This window comes from Rhinolophus ferrumequinum, chromosome 16 (assembly GCF_004115265.2).
Source record: "Rhinolophus ferrumequinum isolate MPI-CBG mRhiFer1 chromosome 16, mRhiFer1_v1.p, whole genome shotgun sequence".
Taxonomy (NCBI): Eukaryota; Metazoa; Chordata; class Mammalia; order Chiroptera; family Rhinolophidae; genus Rhinolophus; species Rhinolophus ferrumequinum.
The window spans coordinates 47,485,003-47,512,604 of NC_046299.1; the positions used below are offsets into that span (position 1 = coordinate 47,485,003).

The 27,602-nt window shown below is 39.8% G+C and overlaps 1 protein-coding gene across 1 annotated transcript; it reads left to right on the top strand.

Moving 5' to 3' along the window:
• Positions 1-14,340: 14,340 nt before the first annotated feature.
• On the top strand, positions 14,341-27,013 carry SRGN (serglycin). The gene is made up of 3 exons (XM_033129675.1): positions 14,341-14,499; positions 22,822-22,969; positions 26,207-27,013. Exons 1-3 carry the CDS (start codon positions 14,424-14,426, stop codon positions 26,424-26,426), a joined length of 444 nt encoding a protein of 147 aa, XP_032985566.1. The 5' UTR covers positions 14,341-14,423; the 3' UTR covers positions 26,427-27,013.
• Positions 27,014-27,602: the final 589 nt, after the last annotated feature.

Below are 27,602 nucleotides of genomic sequence, written 5' to 3' on the forward strand. Positions count from 1 at the left end.
TTTTGTCTCAGCTAGGATTACCCTTTGGTCCTTGTTCCATCTCTCCACCTCTGGGAAATGACATACACCTTTAAGGACTTCTAACATTACCACACCTGAATGGTAAGGGTGCCTACTTACTGGGCCCTGACTGGGTGCCTGGCTTTGTTCTTTATTGCCATGTGCCGGGTCTTCACACAGATGTGCTTATTTGATCCTAAGAGTTCCTAGGAGATTGGTGTGATTATCACTCCATTTAAAAGATAGAAAAACCAAGGCACAAGTGATTAAACATCAGGCCTAATGACATAGCTAGGAAGTAGCAGGTTTGAATCCAAGCAGTCTCAGTCTAAGCCCCAGCTCCCAACCACTCCATTTTTTTGCCACCACATGACCCTTATGTTTAGAACCCATAGGAATTCGGAAAAGGAACATTGTCTTTGTCCTATGAATGTCAGAGCTTTATTTGTTTACTCTTTCTTAATCAAAAGATATTTCACTCCAGAGTTGGACGGCTGAAATTCCCCCTGGTTATATTCTGCTGACGTTTTGTTTCTTTTTAAGGAAGGCATTCTTTCTAAATCTCACTGAACTCTCCTATACTCAGAAATAGGCATATTTTCTCTTGCTCTGTCACTTGGAGAGATGGAACTCTGCCAATCTGCACATTCTTTCACCAGCTTGAAAAGAGTCTTAAGATGTCTCAAAATCTCTCTGAGCCAGTTCTTCTCTGAAGCAAGACAGACCTGGCCTCTTTCCACTATACTGGTTTCCTGTCCCTGGCTCTGAGAAAAATATTTGGAGTTTTCCAGGCTCTCTCCTTCCATTGGTTATGCTCTGGACAATGAGTTACACCTAGGGTGTACACAGGGTCTAAAGCAGGTATGGACGAAAAAGGAACCACATACTAAACCTAATAAGCTCAGGGGAGGCCTGCATGGTGGGCCTTACAAACTGAGAGACCAAAGTAGCCCCATAGGATGGTCTGAACATAAAAATTCCTCACTCAAAGAGGGTCATGGCAGTAGTCACATCCTAGGCCTGTAGCTTCTTTAACAAAGGTCAGTCTTTACCATAAGTGAACCTGTCTGTTGTCTTTTTCCGTCTAAGATAACATACCTTTGAAATGTCAGAGTAATCTTTTCCAGACCCCTCAGGGCACCCCCACCTCATCAGAGCACCAGACCACAGAACCCCTCATTGTTATCTTGTTCCCCACATACCATTTCTATGTGCTGTAAATGGATACTGTCCTGTACCCACCAATGTAAAGGAAGTATGTGTCTTTCTGGTTTACTTTTTATCTAATCCCAGAAATTTCCTTGCTTTGCTTTCTCCCACCCCTTTAACCTACCACCAGTGGATTTCATATAACCCTCCTTACATCTCCTCCTTTGATTCTAATGTGCAAAATAAACTAGAAAACTTCCATTATCCAGAGCATTGAGATTTGCTTGCTGGCAACTGTCATCAGTTTGGCTCAAATAAACCATAAAAATTCTCTGTAGGTTTGAGGTTTCTTATGTCTACACAAGCCACACTGGGGTCCTCTGCCCCTGCTCAGAGTTTTATTTTAGCTTAATTTGTTGTTTTCACATTCCAGAACATTTAGAAATGAAATAAAAGTATAAAGAAGTAGGAAAACATATGATCCCTAAGACACCCCTCTCCTGACGTTTGTGCAGATTGGCGTTTACTTGAACCTGAGGGCCTGCCTGCCAATGTGCAGGGCACTGCGTGGGCCTATGGCAGGGACAGTCCTTGCCCCAAGGTTCTTACAATCTGGGCTGGTAAGTGTGGAGAAGAGCTTTGAACAATTTCCCTTCTAACCCGTATTGATTGAGCATCTATCGTGACCAGGGATTCTTCTTAGCACTTGGGGTACATCAGTGAACAAAAGATCCCTTTTCTTCCTCAAAGAGTTTCCGTTCTAGGGGGAAAGGCAGACAATGAGTTGATAAATGCTATAGAAAAAAGAAAATAAAGAAAGGGGGCTGGCGTGCAGGGTGTGTGAGGGGAGACTGCAGTATTAAAAGAGGATTGTGGCCTCCTTAAGAAGGACATATTTGCGTCAAGACTTGAAATAGGTGATGGATTTAGCCATGTGGGAATATACAGAGTTTCAGGCAGCAGGAATCGCTAAAGCCTCAGAGAAACAAGATCCAACACAAACATCAGGAAGGGGCCACCCAAAAGATAAGGAGTCTGAGAAAGGGCCAAGGGGGAGGGAGGAAGGAGAGCTGGCCTGCCTTTGCTAATTGCATTGTGTGGCTGAAGGCAGCAAGGCTAGGTGGGGCGATTTACCAGACCCTGGGGACCCGCCTCTGCCCCAACCTCTGGGCCACCGGAAATCAGCTCTGATCCAGGCTCTTTCAAACTAGGACCTGGCCTTGAGTAGGCCGTATACTCCCTGGGCCTCAGTGGCCTCAGTGGCCTCGTCTGTAAAAGAAGATAGCCAACATCTGGATGCTCCCTGGTCTCCTGCCCGCCAGCCCCCTGAGTAATAACAATACTAGTAATAATAGTAATAACAAAAATAATGATAATAATGTTACAAATAAGATGGCATTGCATCATCTTCCCAGGGTGAATAAGTTAATTAGTCTAATTATTGAGACTTTTTAAAATCAAAAGTAAAACCATCTAACTTCTGTGGTTTCTGAGGAAAACAAAGGCAAGAGCATGGTCTTTGGTCAGGAAAAAAAATTAGGTGAAAGAGGCAAAAGGCTTCCTCTCACCAGCATTTAACCGCCTTCCCTTTGTGGGAACTGTGCTCCGAGGCCCGTCTTGGCTGCACCTTGAGAGTATTTCCTTAGCTGAGCTTCAGAACATCCGCAAGCAGCCAACTGTCAGTTTGGGAACGTTTGGGAAGTATTATGCAAAAGGTGGAAAAAACGGTCTTTGACAAAGTAAAAAAAAAAGAGAGAGAAAATTTGGCAAAGTTTCCTAGCCTTTAGGTAGGGGTTGGAAATGCAAAAATGTGTTCTCACAATCTGAGTTGCTGTAAGGAGGTTATTTGAGAGTACCATATTGTCAGGTACTTGGTTTTGCCCAGGATTCAGGGTACTATGATTCTAGGCAAGAGCTTTTCCTACCCACGACAGACAGGAGTGTTTAGTTTTTAATTCTAGAGGGGAAGTGGGACGTGCTTGTTGGGGAAACAGGACTAACAAATGAAAAGCATATACAGGGAATTTCATCCAGACAGGAGAGCTTATGTGAGGGGTCACGGAACTGGTAAGAATCAGGGTCTGAAGTCAGATTATCAAAGGTCAAATCCCACCTGCTTTTATAACGTTCTGTGCTTCAGTTTCCTCATCTGTATAATAGGTATAACTTCACAGGGCAGTTATGATAAAGTGAATGAATACACAGGAAGTCCTTAGAATGGTACCTATGTCTTAGCGAAACAACCGACAGTGGGTGCTTTTGTCTTTGGGTTTCATGGGTTCTTCCTAACCAACATTTGAGTCTTTTTCATTGAAGGCTGCCTATTTGGGGCACATCTTCTGTGCAAGCACACTTTCAGGTCATGTATCTCTCTTCTTTCTAACCAAGATTTTCTTTAATCTTAAAAGAGCCACCATTTTCTAAGCCAACACTGTCCAACAGAAATGTAATACAAGCCACAAATATAGGCCTCTCTATATGTGACTTCAAGTTTTCTAGTAGCCACATTAAAAAAAGTGAAACAAGTGAAATTAATTTTAATAATATACATTTTTACCTAATACATCCAATATATTATCATTTCAACATATTCAATATAGAAATTGTTGATGAGATTTCACGTTCTTTTCTTGCTTACTACAGCTTTGAAATCCAATGTATATTTTACAAATACAGCGCATTTCAATTTGGGTTAGTGGCACTCCAGGTGCAGTGGCCACAAGTGGCTGCCATATTGGACAGTGCAATGCTAAATGACAGGAAGGTGGTTCTTGGCAGTCAGCTTGGGTGGGCTAGTCAGACTGGACCCTGACTCTCTCCCGGCCACTACTATGATAACTAGAAAGGCCTCTGAGGTTTTGGGGGGGGCTCTTCTGGTCATATGGAACAAGGAGGATCTTGGTGCAAGCCCTGCAAGTCCAAGGGTGTGGTTTTGAACTGAGATCTATTGAGCAAGCTCTTGCTTGCCCCTAACGGTCTTTTCCTCCCTCCCCTGAATCTAACCTCATCCTCCACCTCCAATTTAATCTTGAGAATTAAATTCTCAAATTAGTTTATTCATGATTATCATCCTCTTTTAAGATGCAAATGTTGGGATAATACCTTCTCTGAGTATCAACTGAGACTAAGCAGTTGAGACAGAGATGAGGATGGGAAGCCGAATGCTGTTTTGGGTGCTGTTTGGAAGCTCTGAGAAGTGGCAGCATTTAAAAGCCAGTAGTGATAGGAGAGGGCTGATTTCTGCAGGGTTTCGGCCTCTAATGGCCATTTCAGCACAAGTCACTTAGTTGTAGTAGGAACCTCCTTAACCCAAGGCTGAGTAAGAGCAGACACCGGTGTTCTGGGCATCCTGTGTCCGTATTTTTCTAGGTGAATGAGTCTGAATCTGAAAACTACATCAGGAGTCCCTCAAAGTAGGAATTTTCAGACTTGTCTTGCCCATCCATTCCTCGCAGCCCAGAAGAAGGAGGGGCAGCCCCTTTTCTTCTGAGGAAATGCCCTTTGATCCTATTTGAGGAAATTTCAGTTTGGTTTCTAGAGTAGGCTGTGCCTTGGGGAAGGCTGGCTTGATTTTGAGGACAGAACCTCCTCTCTGTATCTCTCCTTCTGTATCTCTCATTCTGTCGTTTTAGGGTAAATTTGCACATCTTTCCTCCAATTTATTATTAAGGTTTGTGTGAAGGGAGTCTCATTTCTCTTTTTCCAAGTTCTTGGGAAGAGTAGAAGGGACCTCACTTTTACCCCCATGAGTGCCTAGTATTATTTCCTCCAGGGATACTCTAAAATGTGAAAAGTTCTGCTCTTGTTTCATTTGTGGTAAGATTGGGCTATCTACATAACCCACAGATGTTCTTCCCTTCAGTCTTACTGACTACTACTTTTTTCTAATCTATTACTGTTTTTCCAATCTATTAGTGTTTTCCCAATCTATTCCTAGCTAGCTACATTACCTTGAAGAAAACTACTTTTATAAAGCAGTTCCCAAGTACTGATCTCTGACCCAAGTCCTTCAGTCTCATTATAGCCAAAGAATGCTCTCCATTAATAGTTCTTTTTTGAGTTAAACTTTTGTCAGCAATCAAAATATTTTTTGAGTGTTTTTTTTAAAATTACTAATACAATAATTTTGTTTTATAAATTTGGCATAGTATGGAAAGGATGAAGAGGAAACATGTGTCATCCTACTGTCTAGAAAACACTAATGTTAACTTTTTGGCAATCAACAGTTATTTGAGCCCATTATATTCCAGTGAAAACTATATTCCTACAATAATCCAGGTGTAAAGACAAGATCAGCACAAGCAACAAAATAGAAATATTCAATACAGAATTCATTCATTTATTCATTTATCCAGTGCCTCGGGAGAATGCTAAACTAATCTAGAAGTTTAGTCCCTTTGGGGATATCATCAAATAAAGGTCATCAAATGTAGAGCATGTTATTGAAGTCAGAAGAGCAACTCATTCCAACAGTATATACTTCTTCGAGGAAAAGTAGGCAGTATTCTTTCATTCTTTAGTGGAGGGGTGGGGATGTTAAAAGTTAAGATGTCCCATGAGAAAAATTTTCACTATCTCAATGTAATAACTGTGACCAAACGGTTAAGTTTCTAAATAGCATTTCACTGAACAATTTTGTTCATTTTTTATGTTTGTGACCAAGACCCCCTCCCCCTAAAAAAAAGAGCCTAGAGTATGGAAAAAAAAATAAGAACCAACTAAAGTGTAGCAACTTAATTGGTAAATGTGGTCAGCCTTGGAGGATTGAAATCAATGGGCCGTTGAAGATCTGGTTGATACTCTGTGGTTACAAATTAAGGGACAAGAACTTTTCTCTTCCCTAGTGACAAATAAATATAAATGCAGATAAGGTGAGTGGAATTTCAGTATGTGTGTTTCAGTATGTGTATGAGATTGAGTTGTGAAGTCTGAGAAATACTGTCGCGGAGTTTGGGAACTTGGAAAGTTTACTTATCTGCAGAGGTGGTGAATCGATGCATGGATTACAGAATTGTCAGGAATTGACAACCAAATTAGTTCTGGAGACCTCCGTGGGGCCACATAGTGCCACAGGGTAGGGTATAAAATAAAAGCAATAAGAAGAGATGAGCGGGAACCCAGTGTGCTAACGACTAGTATGTGCCACTTTGAATTCCAAAAGCAGGACATGGCAGTGGTAATCTCCAGATGAAAGGTGATAAGGGATTTGTCTTTTCTTTTAAGTCCCACCTTGCCACTCCCCAACTGCCCACTTTTCCATAATAAGCATTACTAATTTTTGAATTAGAAAATATAATTTACTGAAGATATAAGAAATAATTTAGAATAGTATTGATAGATAGCATGTCTTGGGAGAAAGACTTAAGAAGTCAAATAAGGACCTCCTTTCTTGATTTATTTTCAAAAGGCCTGGTTCCCCCTAAACCATATGTCCACTCCTGTTCCCTTATGTCTAAAATTTTCTCTAAGAGATTTGTTTCTAATATTTGTGATCCCTGTGAAAATATTCCCAAGAGAAGTAACACATCCTACTGCTCCCAATTATTTATGTCAATAATATTTAGCATGTGGCTCTTCCATTGCGACTTTTGGTTTTTCAAAGCCCTATAACTTTGGAATTGGAATGTCATATTCTACCAGACTCAAGGTAGCATTTGAGAAGTCTTTTTGCCCTTTTATTTTAAAGAACGTATTTTTTTTAGAGCAGTTTTAGGTTCACAGCAAAATTGAGCAGAGGTATAGAGATTTCCTATATATCACAGCTCCTACTTTTTCTTCTTGTCAAATTATAGATCCAAACTATGGTGGGGGAGCTCTACCCATCCCCCACCCCCCATGTAAGATTAAAACATTAAAAGTCCCAAATTTTTATGTGTTTGGCAACATCTGGGGAGGCTTCTGGACTAGGGTCATGGAGACTTTCAACAACGGGAGATCCTGCTCTTGGGAAACTGAGTATGTGGCTACAGTGACGAGAAGGGAGGAGCTAGGGGAAGGAGCCACTGGCCCAGGTGCGGATACCCATGAGCCTGTGCTTTCCCAGCACACCTACCCTGCAGGCACCCATCCATTGATACTCAGTGAGGGCACTAAGAACACCATAGTAGCTTCTCCCTTGAGACTTTTTGTCTTGCCACCATCTCCCACCCAGTAAAGGGGAGGAAGTTGGAATGAGAGCAGAAATGGAAGAATGGGAAATTCAAAGGTGATGAGATCCATGAACAGAGGAGTTGCTTTTTGGAAAAAAAAAAAAAAAAATTTTTCTCCAAAGTTAGGAGATGTTTTCTTATTTATATGGACTTCAAATAAGATAACGATACCTTTTTAAAAGGTTCATTTTTAAGAAGTGTCTTACTATGGAAATTCTCAAACTCATATTAAAATAGGGAGATAAGGATCGTGAGCCTCCATCCACCCATCACTCAGCTTCAGCTGTTGTCAGCCCACTGCTATACCTCTCATCCCCCTCTTCAAACTGGGTTATTTAGAAGCAATTCCCAGCCATTTTATCATTCCAAACAGAAATACTTCAGTATATACCCCTGAAAAAGAAAACGACTAAAAGGAAGACTTCTGATGATTTATCAATCTTAACCTGCTTTTCTCATCGTTCTTCATGTGTCACTAGACTTCGTTTTAGGAAACTTGACTTCTAGACCTGGTTTTGCCGCTCACCAGCTGTGTGACTAGTAACACGTCATATACCTTTCTGGACCTCCACCTCGCCCACCTGAGTGAATGAAGTAGATGATTTCTAAGGTCTCTTCCAGTTCTGGAAATCAAAGGCATCCTTTACGCCTCCTGAGATTTGGTAAAGGATTTATTTGCTGTTTGTTTTCTTGGTGCAGTGCCCAGTTCAGAGTCAAGACCTTCTCAGTGAAAAGCCAAGGAAGTCCCAGAGGCTGCTGAGTGATGGAATCTTCAACTTGGAGCTTTAAAAAAGAAGTAAGCCTTGAAACCGTTCCTGGAAGCAGTTTTGTGCTGCCCTCAATATCGCTTCTGACAACTTCAATTCATCTTTAAAAAAAAAAAAAAAAGAAAAAATTTTTTTCAATTACACTTAACATTCAATATTATATTAGTTTCAGATACACAGCATAGTGGTTAGATATTTATAAAACTTACAAAGTGATCCCCCTGATAAGTCTTGCACCCACCTGGCACCATATACAGTTATTACAATATTATTGATTATATTCCTTAAACTGTGCTTTATATCCCATGACTATTTTGTAACTTCCAATTTGTACTTCCTTAATCCTTTCACCTTTTTAACTCAGTCCCTGAAACCCCCTAACATCCCATCTAGCAACCATCAGTTTGTTCTCTGTATCTATAAGTTTGTTTCTGTTTTGTTTGTTCATTTATTTTGTTTTTTAGTTTCCACATATAAGTGAAATCATATGGTATTTGTCTTTCTCTGACGTATTTCACTTAGCGTAATACCCTCTAGGTCCATCCATGTTGTTGAAAATGGTAAAATTTTATTCTTCTAATGGCCGACTTCTTCTTCTTAAAGATTTTATTGGGGAAGGGGAACAGGATTTTATTGGGGAACAGTGTGTATTTCCAGGCCTTTTTTCCAAGTCAAGTTGTTGTCTTTTCAATCTTAGATGTAGAGGGTACCGTTCAGCTTCAAGTTGTTGTCCTTTCAATCTTAGTTGTGAGGGGCGCAGCTCAGCTCCAGGTCCAGTTGCTGTTTCTAGTTGCAGGGGGCACAGCCCACCATCCCTTGTGGGAGTTGAACAGGCAACCTTGTGGTTGAGAGCCCACTGGCCCATGTGGGAATCGAACCAGCAGCCTTTGGAGTTAGGAGCATGGAGCTCTAACCTCCTGAGCCACCGGGCCAGCCCACCAACTTCTTCTTTATTTGCCTTTTGATTGGAGCATTTGATCAATTTACATTTAAAGTAATTATTATTACTGTAATATTATTACTGTAAAGTAATTATTGATAGGTATGTAGTTATTGCCATTTTATTAATTGTTTTCTGATTTTTTTGTAGTTTTTGTCTGTTCCTTTCTTATTCTCTTGTATGTTGATGAATTTCTGTAGTGGTTGTTTAGATTCCTTTGTCTTTATTTTTTGTATATCTCTTGTAGATTTTTGGTTTGTGGTTACCATGTTCTTCATATATACCAAGCTATGTTTATAGTAATCTATTTTAATTTGATGGTCACTTAAGTTCAAACATATTCTAAAATCACTACTATTTTTACTCACCCACTTCACGTTCATATTTTTGTCATTATTTTTCACTTTATTCGTGTGTATCCCTTAATTTACTGTTGTATTTACACATGATCTTCCTACTTTGACCTTTATAACCTTTGTGCTAGCTTTAGTGTTGGTTGATCCACTGCTTTTATTATGTGTTTGCCTTTGTCAGTGAGAATTTTTTCTTTGCAATCTTTTCTTCTTCATATATATATATATATATATATATATATATGTATACATATACGTATATATGTATATATATACACACACATGTATATATATACATATGTGTGTGTGTGTGTGTGTGTGTGTGTGTGTGTGTGTATATATATATATATATATTCCCCCCCCTTCTTCTTAAAGAAGTTCCTTTAACATTTCTTGTAAGACTGATTTGCTGGTGATAAACTCGTTCAGCTTTTTCTTGTCTGGGAAACTCTTGATTTTTCTTTTGATTCTAAATGATAGCCTTGCTGGTTAGAGTAATCTTGGTTGTATGTCCTTGCTTTTCATCACTTTGAATATTTCATGTCAATCCCTTGTGGCTTGCAACGTTGCCTTTGAGAAATCATCTGACAGTCTTATGGGAGCTCCCTTGTAGGTAACTAACTGCATTTCTCTTCCTGCTTTTAAGATTCTCTCTTTATCTTTAACATTTGGCATTTTAATTATGATGTATCTTGGTGTGGGCCTCTTTGGGTTGATCTTGTTTGAGACTTGCTGTGCTTCCTGGACTTGTATGCCTATTTCCTTTGCCATGTTAGGGAAGTTTTCCATCATTATTTTTCAAATAGGTTTTCAATCCCTTTCTCTCTCTCTCTTCTCCTTCTGGTACCCCATGATGCAAATGTTGTTATGCTTGATGTTGTCCAATGGTCTCTTAAACTATTCTCATTTTTTTTAAGTTATTTTTTTCTTTTTGCTGTTCCAATTGGGTGTTTTCTGCTACCTTGTCTTCCAAATCACTGATTCGATCCTCTGCTTCATCGAATCTGCTATTGATTCCATGTAACGTTTTCTTCATTTCAATTATTGTATTCTTCATTTCTGACTAGTTCTTTTTTATGTTTTCTGTCTCCTTTTTCATGTTTCTTATCTCTTTGTTGAAGTTCTCACTGAGATCATCTATTCTTCCCCTAAGTTCACTGAGCATCCTTATAACCAGTGTTTTGAACTCTGCATCTGGTAGATTGTGTGTCTCCATTTTATTTAGTTCTTTTTCTAGAGTTTTGTCCTCTTTTTCCTTTTGGGACATATTTGTCTCCTCATTTTGGCTGCCCCCCTGTGTTTATTTCTATGTATTAGGTAGAGCTGCTGTATCTCCTGGTCTTGGTAGAGTGGCCTTATGTAGTAGGTGTCCTGTGGGGCCCAACGGTGCTGTCTCTGTGTCCACCTGAGCTGGGTGCTCCAGTGGACACCCTGGTGTGTGTTGTGTGTGCCCTCCTGTTGTAGGTGAGACTTGATTGCTGTTGGCGTATCAGTAGGTGGGATTAACTGTCAAGCTAATTGGCTGTGAGGACTGGCCATGACTACCGTGGACAAACTGTTGTGTAGGTGCTGACCTCACATAGCAGGATTTACTTTAGCAAGGATCTGGTGCTTGCTGAGTCCACCCTTTTGGTGTGTCATTTATGGAGGTGATTCTGTGGTCTGAAGCTGGCCACTAGGTGTGTTGATTCTGGAGCCTCTTGGGAGGGGCTGTGGTGCAGGCCAAAGTCAGCTGCTGCCTATACTAGGCCCATGGCCACCTGGTAGGAGCTACAAAGTGATCTGAGGTTGATAGCTGCCTGTGCTGAGCTTGGAGGCACCTGGGAGTGTGTTTATGCTATAAATTGACTGACACTAGCTGGCACTAGTGCTGAGCTTGGGGCTGCTTAGCAAGAGGTACAGGGCATGCCAAGCCAGTCACTGCTTATTTGAGGTTTGTGGACTTTTTACAGATGTTTGGAAGATCTGCAACATGGGTGCAGGCTGGCCACTTGTGTGAATTAGCCTCTGAAAGAGGTTTGGACCTGATGCATGAATTGGGTGGGGCAGGGTCTCAGAGAATCACCAGGGTGGGGCAAGAGTGGTGTTAGCCAAGTTAATGGAGATTCAGATTGGTGCCCACCTTTGTCTGCTGGCTACGTGGGAGAAGGACTCAATAAAGAAACAATGGTGCCTGCCAGCCCTTTAGTCCGAGAAAGAGCAGCCCCTCCAACCCTTGCCCTGAAGCTACACAATTCAGTTCCTCCACATATGTCCCTGGTGCTTTTTGAGCTACTGTCCCTTTGCTGGAGCTTAGGGCCAGTGTTTGTGAGCTAGTGAGTCTGTGCTCAGGCCCTTTAAGAGGATGCTGTGGTCTACAGCAGCACTCTTTCTCATCAGGACTGCTTCCCTGCTGATTTTCACAGCCAGCTGTTGTGGGGATTCCTTTTCCCAGCACTAGTGCTCTGGGCTGGGGAGTCCAGTGTGGGGTTGGGACTGCTTGATCCTCAGTGGAAATTTCTGCAGCCAAGATATCCCACCTGACTCTTAACCATCACATGTGGGTGTGGGACCAGCCCTTTTCACATCGCTCCCCCTTCTATCAGTCTCAACATGGCTTCTTCTTTATATCCTTTGTTATAGGAATTCTGTTCAGCTAGACTTCGGGTGATTCTCAGTGGTGGTTGCTCTATAATTTAGTTGTAATTTTGATGTGGTCGTAAGAGGAGATGAGTACAGCATTTACCTACTCTGCTGTCCTTCAACCTTGATTCATCTTAACAACTGTTCTGCTGAGTTGTGATGCTGGGAAGGTTCAAGTGCTCCAACTGGACCCTCCTTTTAAAAAAACCAGCCAGGAACCAATAGCCACTGAAAAACGATGTTTACATTGCGTTGGGGGGAGGGGTTACATTACTTTCTTAGACAAGGCCTGATTGGTGTCCTGTTCCAGGGTGATTGTAAAGAAATAGAGATACTCAGTATACAGGCAAATCAATGGAATGTGAAGTAAAATAGGTGTATTGTAGGTTTCCTGGTAAATGAAGGATTAATTCTGGAATTTGTCTTTTAAAGTTATAGAAACATCCTTATGGCACAGGCTGAGGTTTAGGGAAAGATGGGGGTACTCCTTGGAGGAAACTTTGGGCAAGAAGATGGTATCCAGCCCAGAGGAGCACTGCCAACATGACCCTCACAGTGTGTGCCATGAGTTTTTGTGGACATCCTTTCATTGGTTTCCCACACCATCATCAGCACTAAGACGATGGGTGCACAAAGAGTAGGTGGTCTAGCATCTCTCAGCTGGTAAGTGAGGGAGACAAGCTCTAACTTAGAGCTTCTGGCTGCTGCAGGCATCTGTCCTGCTCCTTTACAGCTTGAAAAACTAGGGAAATTAAACTGGAGGAAACCTATTTAGAAAAAAAACCAAAAAACTGTTGGTTGTCAGTGTACTGGGGAAAGAGCAAATGCTTATGAATGCTGAAATTTTTTTTAGAAAATCACCACAATCCAAAGAAGGAAAAAGTGATGTACCTAGAAAAAGCCTCCAAAATTACTATTTTAAAGCACAAACTCTAACCAGCTCTGATGTTTTGCAGGGAATTAATTGAAGCTATTGACAGAGTTTATTGGTTTGGTGCCAGGGTTTTAAATTGGGTGATAGGATTAAAAGGGACTGAAGATGAGGGCTGTTATTTCAAGCCGAAACCAATATTCCATAGTGGGGAACTCACTGGGTTTGGGAGTTTTGGTGTTGGTTACTGCTCTCAGAGGAGTCCTGGGCGCAATTCCAGCTGGTTCTGAGGAGGGTTACAAGGTGCATTCTTTGTAACCCTTGTTTACTTGCATGACAGCTACTCAGTGATTAGATTCTGAGGGCTGTCCTTAGCAGGAAATGGTAAAGGAATCAGCAGGAAGCCAAAAGCAAGTGAAGGGAAACTCCTCCCTCCTGTCAAAGGACAGGCCAGAGTGAGGATGAAATGGCAAGTGGGAGCTGTAGGGACAGACGTGTTGAAAGGGAGTGCCGTTGAATCTTGAATGGAAGGAAGAAAAAAGCACAGACCCCATGGGCAGGAATGCGTGATAGACTGCTGTGTTTATTGCGTGACTTTAATATGGAGCCTGTACCTGGTTTACCTCAGTCCTGCAGAAGTCTGCACATGACTCCCAGGACCTGGGAAAATGCTGTTCCTTAATTTACAGAGGGCAATGGGTGTGCTTTCTGAGGGCCAGCAGCCCACGGAGAAGACAACTTCCCCTAGTTTCTGATTTCCAGCTTCTTCAAGCAGAGGACCCAAAACTCAAGTTGAAATTTTTTACCAGAAGAAAAGATAAAAGTATAACTGTAATCTAATCATAAGAAATTACTTGGTGTGAAGGAGCAGAGGAGTGGCGAATCATTTTTCTGTTTTACCCTGTTCTTTGTAAATGAAAATACTCACTCTATTCTTGAGGTAGAGGGAGAATCTGTGATTCAATGGGAGAAACTGAGTCCAAAAAGAAGAAACTGGTTATGTAAATTCGACAATACTCTCTTGTAGATTAGAACTTAGCCTTGAAGTTTCACTTCTTGAATTTGATTCAGTGAGTTATGTTACTCTTGATGAAAAAGAAAATTAAGAACATTTTATGTGGAAGGTGCGCAGCGATGAAACGTCATCACCTAGCTCACTTATCTCATCAACAGTGTGTGGACTCTTAATGTTAGCAGTCTCCTGTTTAGATTGTTACCTGAAGAAGTGAAAAACAAACTGTGCTGGAGGCTGCTTCTACCATTTAGTGGGGAAAATTTTCAAGTGGCAAACAACAAAGCTTTTGAAAAACCAGAGCTGGGGAGAGTAATGCAGTTTCATAATGGGTATGAATAGTTATTTTGCTGCCTGGTGTTTTTTTTTTTGCTGTTGTTTAATCTTTCTGGGTTTTGATGTAGATCTCTTTCTATTTGTTCAGGAAATTGTGACGTGTGTTCTGGGCAGGGTCTGAGGTTTTGGAACCCTTTCTAAAAGGGACAGAGAGCAGCACCCTGCTATATTTCCTAATCGTGGGGTTGGAGTGCTGGTGGTGGAGCTGAAGTGAGCTGGTCACGATGCAGGTACTTCTCCAGTGCAGCAGGCTGGTCCTTGTTGTCACCCTCATCCTGGTGTTGGATTCTTCAGTTCAAGGTAAGACTCAGGACTTTTGTCCCTGTGTAATCCTCTTTGTAAGCCCCAGGGTGCACACAAAAAATTACACTCCCTTTAAAGTACAGAATATATTATGTTGTGGGAAAATAGGCTAAGGAAAGGGATTTATGGTAGCTGAACTCCTTAGTGTGAGTTTGGTTAAGTTTGGCACCAAGAAAAATGAAACTCTCAAGCGGGTGAAGCCTTGTAAACTCTTACCATGATTGAAATGTGCTATTTTTATTTTTTGGATGAAAATGTATGGTTTGTAAACTTTTAAAAGCTCAAGAAAGGAATAATGACCGGTTGCATGGAGGAGACGACACCTTTGTGTTTTGGAGTATCTACCGAAGTGTCTACATCAATCCCTACTTTTAATAAATTACAGTGGTGTCATAATTATTGTAACACTGGGAAGTGCTATTTTTTAATCAGAGTAAATTTGACAGTATGTATTTTTTCTTTTTTTTTTAAACCTGATCTTTAGTGAAAATTCAATTATCGTTAGGCATAGTTAATACAAACCCTCTCAGATTTTAAAGAGGAGCTACAGAATTTTACTATTTGTGCTCTTGCTCAGAGAAACATCACACTTGTAAATTTCTCGTCAGGTTTCTCTGTCATTTGGTGCTGTTTAGTCAGACGGAAACAACTTAAAACCTTGAAAGACTAAGAAAACAAGAATGATCAGTTTTGTAAGAAATACACAATTTCTTTTCCTTCAGTAAATAAGGGATTATGTCTAAATAAGTCAGAAGGTCATGGCCTGATAAATGTTAATGTGGGGAATAGAAAAACATTAAGTTCCCCTAAATCATAAAGGAAATACTGAGTCATGGTGACACACATGTCCTGGATTTGTTCCTTTGAAGTGACTTCTAGTAGTCTTGTTTTTATTTCTGGTGGAAATGAAATTGTATAGATGATCTCACATACATTAATTATGTATTGAAGATTTAGAAAGTCATTTTTTTCTTGTTATGCAATTACTGAAGAGAAAAAAACAGCAAGTAACATTGTTGAAACTTTCCCACTAATCTATTTATTTTTAAAAGTATAGAACATGTGTTAATTGTAGGGAACAGGCTTTATCTGGATTTTTAGGGGAAATCGTCAGCTTGATGAAGTAATTCCATAATGTGTTCTGACAAGATTCAGACCAGAAAGGTTTGTGTTTGTAGCACAGACTCGTTGTAACCAGTAGTGCTGGGTCTATTCCACCACAGCTCTCTAAGTCTTCATGTGTCCCATTCCCCACTAAGATTCAATAAATAAAACTAGAATTAGAACAAAAATGTTCCTGTGTAGTAGGTATTCACCAGAAAGAAGTGAAAAAAAGAAACCATTATGAAATGTATGTCATTCACTGGTAGGTTTGGCTCTTTCTTGGAAACGGAACCAAAAAAGAGAGAATAAATGAACTGAAAAATGAGGGTGTTTTCAAAAGGGAAGTGCATTGGTGTTGGAATTAAGAGTTTGTGCTCAGTTCTGAATAAAAAGGGTAATGGGTGCCCACCCAGAGCGGCGTGTGTGAGTGAAGTTTACTAAGCGTGACTACTAGCATGACTCAAGGCTGCAGCACCAAGAGCCACAGCACTATTTCACTGCACATGCGCATCATGCTAGACAGGACTTGATAGCATTCTTTCCCCACCGTTTACAAATGTTTTACTTAGCCCATTGGTTTGCTTCCGCTGATCAAATGAGCTAGGCTTCGGCTTGCTTTTATAGAACATATTCAGAACATCTTAGGTTACTGTATTGGTTTGCCAGGGCTGCCATAACAAAGTATCACAGACTGGGGGGCTTAAACAACAGAAATTTATTTCCTTACAGTTTGGGAGGTTCGAAGTCCAAGATCAAGGTGTTGGCAGGGTTGGTTTCATTCTGAAGCCTCTCTTCTTGGCTTTCTCTCTGCCTTCACGTGGTTCTTCCTCTGTGTATGTCTGTGTCCCAATCTCTTCTTCTTATAAGGACACCAGCCGTATGGGATTAGGGTTCATCTATATGACTTCATTTTACCTTAGTTACCTCTTTAAGGCCCTATCTCCAATACAGTCCTATTCTGAGGCACTGGGGGGTTAGGACTTCAACCTATGAATTGGGGGGACATAATTCAGCCCATTTCAGTTACTATGTCAAATCCAAGTAAAGACATGGTGTAAAACTGTGTCTACGAGTACAAAGAAATGGAAGTTTGGCAAAGTAAGAGACCCTAGATGGCTAATCAATAAATGTAAAGCTCCAGGGGATTGTTGATGAGGCCTGTGGTTCCTTAATTCTTTTATTGCCTCTCTTTTTCAAGATGCCCATAGAGAGAGAAACTGGAAAATCCATGAGCAGGTGTGGCCAAGGGGGTCAGGGCCAGACCATGTGTCTCTTCCACTCACTCCTGGATCACAGCAATGATATTGATTCCACCCATGTGTGCTGTTCCTGGATTGTAATGTGATTTCACACCCGTTCTCTGGTAAATAATCACATTTTCCGTGAGGAGGAATTAACACCAAATTTAGAGAGGAGAAAACTGGATCTTACACTCATCATCTCATTTGCTCTTTACATCGACCTCTTGCAAATAATTTATGAGACTTGCCCAAGGCCCATTATAACTAATTAATGGCAGAATAGTAGTCTGCTTTCAAGGTCAGAGTTAGCTTTGTACTGCAACTTGGCTGTCTTCTAGGTGGATTAGAGATTTTCTTTATTTCGAACAAAACAAAATAAATATATATAGCGCTGACTATATATAGCGCTTTGACTATATATAGCGCTTACTATAAGTTTATCACTGAGTTGAGGGTCAAAGAAGAAGAAATTGAAAGTAAACTTAGAACTTTTTATGTAGCTTGTCAAATCAAGGGTCAGGGACCCCTCTCCATATTATGGAATCGATTGGCCAATAGGAAGCAACTCCAGCTTAGTGATGTCTGTTTGAATTCTACCAAACAGTAAATCAAAGTGGTCCTCCCCACCCCAACCCTGTCCCGCATGGCAGTTTCCGCTTAAGTTTCTCTAACACACCTGCACAGCAAGTCCCCATCAAGAATAGGAAACTAGCAAACTCTGATGATGGTGGGGGGAAATTGATACTATAATATAAAAAGATACAGAGAGCTTACTGGGGTAAATTATTTGCTCTGGTAATATTTATTTACAGAAAATATTTTGGTAAAGCTGGACTAGCAACAGAGAGAGAGAGAGAGAGAGAGAGAGAGAAGAGGGGCAGCGGGCAGTGAGGGAAGGAATTCTAAATAAAAACCATTGTTCTCCCAGAATCCACTTTAAAATCAACCAGCAGATCCAGGAAGAAGGGCCTTTTAGGAAGATAATCTTTCTGTCCGTGAGCATAATCCCTTTTATTTTTTAAAATTTGGTAATCATAAGATATTTCTCTCAAGCAAGATAGAGTCAAAGATATCTCACAACATCAGGGACTAGACCTGTTGAATTTTCACATCCTGCAAACCCCTTTGAATAGGTATGTCAAGAATTATGTGTCTGTAACAGTGTTCTTTATTTTAAAGTAGATTTAAAAGCATCAGTCCCAAATCAAATAAACTTTTGGAGGGGAAGGGGGGACTTCTACCTTTGATTTCTTTATAAATTTTTAACCAGTTTTATTGAGATACATTTGCATACCATACAATACACCCATATGAACTATACAATTCAATGGTTTTTACCATATTCACAGGTATGTGCAACCATCACCATAGTCAATTTAGAACATTTTATCACCCAAAAGAGTCCCCTTTATAAATTATAAAAGCCAAGATTCTGAAAGCTGCGGAAATTTTTGTATTTTAGATTTTATTTTCACTCATTTGTCAAAGTTGTATTTGTTATACCAGTGAAAAGATGTGGTCTTTTGCATGGATTCTTTTTCATGAAGTATTAGTTTTAGTTTTCTGTTTAACTTCCTGTCTATGCAAATAACTCCCGGGCTTGATATTCAGTGCGTCAGCGGCAGGTGGAGGAAAATGCCTAGACCTGCTCTGTCCAAAATGGTAGCCACGAGCCAGTTGTAGCTACTGAACACTTGAAGTGTGTGAAACGTGGCGAGTACAAACTGAGATGTGGTTTAAGTGCAAAATAGACACCAGATTTGAAGTCTTAGTATGACAGTGTTTGAATATATTGGTTAAAATAAAATGTATTAAAATTAATTTCATTTGTTTCTTTTTACTTTTTAAAATATGGCTGCTATAACATTGAAAATGCCATATGTGGTTTCATCTTATGTTTCTGTTGGACAGCCCTGGTCTAGACAACATAGGGCGTGAAGACAGCGCCCTCTGCTGGAAGAGATGTTGGGTTTTTATCCCACCTTCAAGACGAGGCTTCTAAGTAGCAATTAAGATTTCAAATTTAGGCTGCTTCAGGAAAGAATTAGAGGAGGAAGAAAGAGCTAAAATGTATTAAATACCTACCATATGCAAAGGCTTGTGCTAGATGTTCCGCACACGTTTATCTTGCTTAAACAGGAACTCTTTGGGATATTATTAATAACATTTGAAAGATGAGAAATTGAGAAGCATTAAATGGGAGAATAGGAATTTAAATTCTAGTCTCTCTGTGGGCTGTCTTCTATCAGAGAAAGCTCTTTGTTCTCCTAATCAGAGAAACTAGCACTTAAAGAGCTCTGACATGGTGCTATTCTAAGAACCTAACATTTATGTCTCTTTATTAGATCTATTACTGTCCCCGTTTTATGGATGAGGAAATTGAGGTACAGGGAGGCGAAGTAAGTTGGTCAAGGTCACACAGCTGGTAAGGGACAGACATTGTGATATCAACCTTTCTACCTTACCTCCACCCTCCAGGCAGTGACAGAACTAATCCATTTTGCATGACTAGCTGTCCCAGACTAGACATTGTAAGCTATATTCAGGAACCATGGGGCAGATTGCAATAGAATAGTAGTCCCAAAGAAAGGAAAGAAAGACAGTGGGAGAATATTTACTTTTGTTTTTACAAAAGAGTCTTTTTTTGTTTGTATTTTTAAAGAAATGTTGTTTATTATAGCAAGTTATGAAATGAGAACAAAAATCACCAGAGTCTACTACTATAGTTATGTTCCTGCATTTCCTCCCATCCCCCCAATATCTGTTTATGTAGTTGCATTAACAGCTATTATGCATATAGAGTGGTCTTCTATTTTTTTCACTCATTTTAAAATATAGGTTTTCCTATGATGCTACATAGTCTTTTCCATAGTCTACTACTTTTTTATACCATTTGGTAAATATTGTCTCATATGAATGCCTCTTAATTTACCTGAGTATTTTCTATTGTTTTGACTACTCAGTTATTTTCTTATTTTAAATAAACTAAGGTGAACAGCTTCATGCATTTTTTATATATATTATATTTGCTCTATCTATAGATCTCTCTATAGATCCATATAAATATGTATCATGTATATCTTAATGATATAATAACTTGGCAATGTTGTATTTATAAAATTAATCAGAGATACAAGCTAGGAAAAAGTTGAGAACAAATAGAGATAATAGAGAGTCATGAGGAAGAGGGACACAATGAGGAAAGAGAACATTTGGAAACTATTCAGTGGTTCTGCAGTCTTTTAAGTTCTTGGCCATCCCATTGACATGAAATGTGAACTTGATCTCAGCAAAAGCTCCACTTTTCAATCTCTGAGAATTACTGTCAGAAGAGATCAGGACACACCTTGTGCATATTCTCTTTGAAACAGAGGCCCAGGGGGAAAAAAAGCCAAACTCCAAAATTCATGATCTCTGGGGGTGGGGGAAGGAGATTAGGGGTAATTTTCCCTCTTTTGTTTGCTACATTTTTCAGTTTTCTGTAATAAACACATATTCCCCTTCTAACATAAATGTTATTTTTAAAAATTGGCAACAAAAGCAGTCTAGATATAAGGAATATCTAACAGAATTTGCATTTCTAGGAGAGGTACTATAAAAAGTACAGACCCCTCTTGACTAGTCTCTGAGTTAAAACAAAGTCAGGGAACCCTTTGACAAGTTGCTGTGTGAGTCCATTTACATAAAATTCTAAAAAATGCAAACTAATCTATAATGACAGAAAGCAGATTAATGGTTTGGTGGGGTCAGAAGGAATCAAGAGGAGAGAGGGAGAAGGGCAGGATCACAAAGGGCTCAAGGAAACTTTGGGCGTGTTGGATATGTTCATATTTTTTTTATTATAGTCATGGTTCCAATGGAGTATTCATATGTCAAAACATTAAATTGTTCAACTTAAATATGTACAGCTTACGGTATGTCAATTCCACCAGACTGAAGTTGTTAAAAATAAAAATAATTAGTTTTGAACAGACAACGCATACATATGACTCAGAAATCAAAAGGTTCAAAAGGATATGCAGTGAAAACTCACTGTCCTTCTTTCCACTGTCTTCCAGCCACCAATTCCCTCCAGAAAAGCAGTTTGTTGTATATCTTTTCAGAGGTGTTCCATGCACGTAAGCACATATGTAAATATATTCTTAAAAACACAAACACACACAAGTAGTAACACACAGTGCATAGTGTTCGTTAGTTTTTTTTACTTGATAATACATCTTGGAGATTATTCTGTATCAGTACCCAGGGAGCTGTTTCATTCTTTTAATAGCTACAGGGTATTGCAGGTTATCTCTTAATTTATTTAACATTTAATTTTCCAGTCTTTTGTTATTGCAAAAAAATGCTGCAGTGATTGTTGATAGCACCGTCCTTTTTTCTCTCTCTGTTAAATAGTTATCATTTACATTTTGATCTGTACAGGACAACAATGTGCTGTGCTTTGAAACTACCTTTTCTGCTTTTCAAAAATTCTATATGTCAACTATGTTAAAAAAAAAAATCTACACATGCCTGTTCTTTTTTTATTTTGTTTTAGATTTTATTGGGGAAGGGGAACAGGATTTTATTGGGGAACAGTGTGTACTTCCAGGCCTTTTTAACAAGACAAGTTGTTATCCTTTCAATCTTAGTTGTGGAGGGTGCCGTTCAGATTCAAGTTGTTGTCTTTTCAGTCTTAGTTGTGGAGGGTGCAGCTCAGCTTCAGGTCCAGTAGCCGTTTTCTAGTTGTAGGGGGCATAGCCCACCATCCCTTGCGGGACTCGAGGAATCGAACTGGCAACCTTCGATTGAGAGGGTTGAGAGGTGGTTGAGAGGACACGCTCCAACCAACTGAGCCATCCAGGAGCTCAGCGGCAGCTCAGCTCAAGGTGCCGTGTTCAATCTTAGTTGCAGGGGGCGCAGCCCACCATCCCTTGCAGGATTCGAGGAGTTGAACTGGCAGCCTTGTGGTTGAGAGCCCACCACCGGGCCGGCCCCACATGCCTCTTCTTGCTAGGTGATTATTAGTTGCACTTGTGTGAATAAAGTGTATGCTTGGGGTGCGGAAGAGATGAACATTTTGAAGGGTGGTGAAGTATTTCTTATCACCAGACCTCCATCATTGCCAAATTGAGGAATGAAAAATTTATTCTATGAATGAATAAGAAATCCCCATAACACCAGTCGAAGTTAAACTCAAAAGAAGCTGTGACAGGATATTTGAACCTGTCTGTCCCTCTGTGAACCAAGGAACCTTGTTCTTTCGAAATCTCTGACTGTGTCAGAGGGCAAAGAAAGAGGCCAAGTTTTCATCTACTTTCCATTCTTAAGAGCACCATATGGCCCTAAGGAAGTAGGACTCTGTAATATTTCAGGTACACTCAGTGTATTCCTTAGCCTTTCTGAACATCATTCGACTCATCTTCATAAGAAAAGGCAGGCTTTAGGGTCACATACAAGTTTGAATCCTGGGTCCTCTACTTAGCTCCTGTGTGGACTCAGTTTTCCTTGGTGTAAAATGGAGATAATCGTACAAAAATAGTAATAGTTAACATTATTAAGTGTTTGCTGTGCCTGGCAATATATTAAGGTCTTTACATGCATTTTCTCATTTGATTTTTGTGACCAGCTTATGAAAAAGAGACATTAAGAGATACTAATGTATCTTCATCTTATAGTGGGGATTTGGGGAAGTGAAAGTTCCACAGCTCAGAAGTAGCAGAGCTGGGACTTCACTCCAGGCAGCTGTTTGCAAAGCCTATTCTAACCTTCAACTCTGGGCGACCTTATATGGGTGTTGAGAGGAGGACAAATGATGTATATAAAAGGCTGGCACATAGTGGGTGCTCCCATTATATTAATGGTCATAAAACCTGTCCACACCTTACCGTCTACCAAATTTAGAATCTACCTAATTAAACATTTCTCAGGGACAGAGAGATTAGAAGCTGTGTAAGAGGTACTTATTAACCACATGGATTCCTTGTTTGGGCAGGTTTACCTGTGCAGAGAGCCAGGTACCAGTGGGTCCGCTGTAATCCCGACAGCAATTCTGCAAACTGCATTGATGAAAAGGGACCAACATTCGATCTATCTCCAGGGGAATCCAACAGAATCCTCCCTCCAAGGACTGACCCTTCTTTGTAAGTGGACTTTACTTTTACTTTCACCAGCTTTTGTTAAGATCTTGGCATGGAAGTGGGAAGGTCGTCCCGAGTGATTTTATTCAGGTTCTTGTTTTGGTGGTTTGGTTTTCACTGCACAGTACATGATAAAACTGTACTATATTTACTGGTATATAAGATGTGCAAGAATAAACGATTCATCTAGGCTTTTGCAAAGTCTTTTTATTGTAGCAGAGACAAAAATTGAATGAAAAAATTGTCAAAATAATTGGTGAAAATATTTTTGACCAATAGGAATTGAAAATGATTGATTATTTTATTTATGTTAATAGAGCCCATTAGATGTTAAAATCTAATAGGAGTCCCTCAACTGAATGGATAAACAAAATGTATATTTCTAAAGTGGAATATTATTTAATCATAAGAAAGAGCAGAGTACTGATATATGCTAACAGGGATGAATCCTTATGCTAAGTGAAAGAAACCAGACACCAAAAGCCATATGATTCCACTTATATGAAATGTCGAGAATAGATAAATCCATAGAGGCGGAAAAATAGATTAGTGGTTGCCAGGGGCTTGGGGGAAGGGAGGAATAAAGAGCTACTGTTAATAGGTATGGGATTCCCGAAGGGTGATAAAAACGTTCTGGAATTAGATAGTGGTGATTTTTTTTTTTTTAAAGAAGAAATTAGGGAAATGAAGAATAAATGCCATGACTTACAAAAATAAAACCAAACCTTCTTGATCACATCAAACCTGCTTTAAACTTGCAAACTATACTCAATAGGAATTCTTAAGTAACAAAAAATTGAATTGTTTTAGAATCCATTATCTCAATGAATATCAAAGTTACAGAACAGACAGCAAAAAAGGATCATGGAAAGGATTACCATAAAACTTATAATCCTCAGAGTTAAACCTAGAAAATCACTCTTCTCAAAGCCAGGTAAATGGTCACGCTCAGGCCATGCAAGTCCATCCTCACTCTGGGGATCCTGGTGACCCTCTTTAGCACTGCAGTCACCGTGTAAGATATTATATCATCGCCACCCTCAAAATGCAGCTCTGCAGTCGGGCCCCTTGAACCTGACATGACAGCATCATTCATTATTTTAAGTTCCAATAGTAATTCATGTAAATCTGACGTGTTAGAGGAATTACCTAAGTTCTCCAAAAAAATCACTTTACACCATTTCTCCTCTCTTTATATCTCAATGCTATTTCCTCTCCATGGCCAGTAACCTTCCTTTTCACTCTGACACTCCTGTCACCATAGATGAAACCTTCCCTGCGTCTGTGTAGGTCCTGGACCTGTTTGCCGTCAGATCTATTTCTTCTTCCTCCCTCTCCCCGCTCTGTACTGGGTGGAGGGTGAGGGCTGATCCCTGCGATCTGCATTTCTCAGGCTGCCAGATTTGTGGCTGAAATTAGCCAATGGGAGGAAGGGAAGAGGGATTGGAGAGCGTGTTCACTAATTTCTACGTTTCCTCGCTATTCCCTGTTTGGCCTCGCTTCTCTTCTATTACACGTGTAAGCAGTTCCCTGTGTTAAATATTTAGATATGTTTCCTGATTGGACTCTGACTGTGGCAGCTTCTAAGTCCACCCCTCCTTGTGCTGGGTATCTTATCCCCACATACCCTCTCCAGAACTTAATTCTGCAGTTACCCCTCTAAACCCAGGGTCTTCTTCCCATCAGTATGCAGACATTCCCTAGTATCTCCTACATTTAGGTAAAATCCCTTCTTCAACTCTGCATCCTCTCCAGCTATTGCCCCTTCTCTGCTCCTCTTTACAGTAGCACTTCCTGAAAGGGTAGCCGATGCTTGCTGTCTCCCCCTCCTCTCCTCAACCTCTTCTGGTTGCACTTCTGTTCCCACTCTCCACTCAGACTGCTTGTTAAGGTCACAGTTACTCCCAGCGGACAGAACCACTGGTTACTTCTCTCTGTTTAGCTTACTTGACTTAGCTTACTTGACTTCTTAATTGCCTTCAAAAACAGCTGACCTCCCCTCCTTTGAAATGTTTTCTTCTTTGGGCTTCCAAGGCCCCTCCTTATCTTGGGTTTCCTTCTATGTCCCTGGCTTTTCTTTCTCCTCTGCTCAATATTTAATATGGTGGTATGGTCCTGGCTCCGTCCTGGGCCTTTGCTCTATTTGCATGCTTCCTTTAGGTGACCTTATTCTGTTCCATGGCTTTCAATACTCTCTCTGTGTGTGTGTGTGTGTGTGTGTGTGTGTGTGTGTGTGTAACTACCAAATCTGTGTTTCCAGCTATGATCCCTTTTCCCTGACCCCTTAGTCTAAACTAGCTACCCAGTCACCCTATGTTACATTAGTCTTTTTCATTTTTCTGCACAGCATTTAGCACCACCTAATGTTTCCTGATTAATATATGCACTTTTTATTGTCTGTCTTCCCCATTAAATTATAAACTTTTGAGCAGGGACCCTTTCTGTCAATCCCCATTCTATCCAGGCACTCAGAACAGGGATCAAATGTTCAATGAATATTTATTGAATGCATGCATGAATGAAATTCTAATCTGCAATATGGCCTGTGGTTTATTATTTTCATGGAGAAAATAACCCATAGGCTGTGAAACTCAGTGTTTGATACTTTGTGGCCTTCTTTTGCCATTGAGGGGTGGTGCCATTGCCCTCGGCTTTTAGTACCGAGTGACTTCTAACCACCACACTAAACCCAAATGATTGAATGCACTTTTTTTGGAGGAGGAAATTGAATGTGACTATGCAAATATAATCCTTAACTTGTGACAAAGAATTTCTTAGGAGTGGGCTTTGTTGAAGCACTGTCAATTATTAGAAGTTTTGTAGAAATTTTAAATTAGGAAAAAATGTCATCTATCTAGACTGACTGACTTGTTTGTCCTTTCTTTAGTGGGAAAACATGGAAAAAAGGGGTCTTTTTATTTTTAATAAATGATCCTGTAAGTAAATTCCACATATAGAATTGCTATGCTAGTGATAAGAAAACTAGCATTGTTTATATGAGTTGGCAGTGGGTAAATGTGGACTTGATTAATGCAATGAGTTAGGTATAATAAAATAGGCAAACATGAGGAAAGGTCTGGCTTGTTTTTTGTGTTAAAGCATTGAATAACTGGGAAGCTTTTAATTTGATTACCTGGGTGGCGGCATTTATTTTGTTATCTTTAAAAAAGTGTGTTACGATTATCTTACTCATGTCTCCAGCTTTACTGTGATGTTTTTCATTTTTCTGTCTTCCTTCAGGACGAGGAGATCTGAGAACTTGAATGATGCCTTCCCTCTTTCTGAGGACTATCCTGGATCAGGCTCTGGAAGTGGCTCTGGAAGTGGCTTCCTAAGTAGAATGGAAGAGGAATACCAACCAGTAGATAATACTGATGCTTTCTATTACAACCTTAGGTCTCTGCCCTCAGACTACCAGGACTTGGGTCAAGATGGACCAGAAGAGAATTTTATTATATAAAAGAGAGGATTTCTCACCTTGATTCCAGGCAATGCATTCAGTATATTTGGAGTGCCATGGTTAAATGATTAATTTTGGAACAAAAAGTTTTATAGAAAGTTTAAAACATCTGAAAAAGAAGTTTAAGTTTTATCACCTTTTTACCTTTTTTGTCTCATGAATTCTTAAAGCTCCTTCATCTATACTGTCCTAGACAATACCTGCATTTTCTTTGTATCACATTCAACCAACATCACAATGAAATTAACTCCCCAAGTCTATAAAATTGCTTTAAAGAATAAATTATACTCTTCTTTAAAAATTCAGTTTGAGAAACAAATTGACAGGCAGTGTTTCTTACCTAAGTCTTTAGGAACTTGACTCTGTGAATTACAGATATGCCCTTTTTATGAAAAAACCCTGATGAAACACACAGTGAATTCAGAGTGAGTATTTGACATGTTTTATGATGTGAAATGTACTGCTCTAATATTCCCATTGGATGTGTTTACAGAGCTATTGAACATGGCTTGTTTAAAAATATGATTGCTGTTATAATTACAAATGTAAGAGCCAAATTAAAGCACAGTTGTGCTCTCAATACCTCATACCGCTTTACCTTTTTCCTGGATATCTGTGTATTTTCAAATGTTATTCTATTAAAGCAGAAGTATAATCAAAGGGTTAAGCTGTCTGGGATGTCTTGTTCTAAACTGAAGTTAATAATTATTTTTGTTCAGATGTTTCTAGAACTCTTATTAACAAAATATCTATGAAATTATTTTACAGTGAGAACAGATTTTGTAACTAGAATCAATCCTATTAACTATTAGATTGGTGCAAAAGCAATGGCAGTTTTTGCAATTATTTTTAACCTTTTAAACCACAATTACATTTGCACCAAACTAATAGTAGATGAAGAAAACAATCATACTACAGCAAGAGGGTTATTCTTGTCCAAACACTTCCTCTTCCTGAAGGCAGTTCCCATCTCTATTTCTTTTAGTTCCAAAAAGCCAGTTATTGTCATGGACCCTGTTCTGCACCACCTAGACCCCCTCTTCAGAACTGAGGACTTTCTCACATTAATCTCTGCTGAAGAGAGCCACTCTGTCCAAGGCCAACCAAGGCTTCGTCCCAGGGCAGCCTGTACCCAATGACTGGCTGATGTGGGCATACGAATGTCAGGTCCCTTCT

Excerpts from the sequence above, each read along its gene's own strand:
- SRGN (XM_033129675.1), top strand. The coding sequence starts at position 14,424 with ATGCAGGTACTTCTCCAGTGCAGCAGGCTGGTCCTTGTTGTCACCCTC. Across the intron at positions 14,500-22,821 it reads GTTGGATTCTTCAGTTCAAG|GTTTACCTGTGCAGAGAGCC; the intron begins GTAAGACTCAGG and ends TTGTTTGGGCAG. Across the intron at positions 22,970-26,206 it reads CCAAGGACTGACCCTTCTTT|GACGAGGAGATCTGAGAACT; the intron begins GTAAGTGGACTT and ends GTCTTCCTTCAG.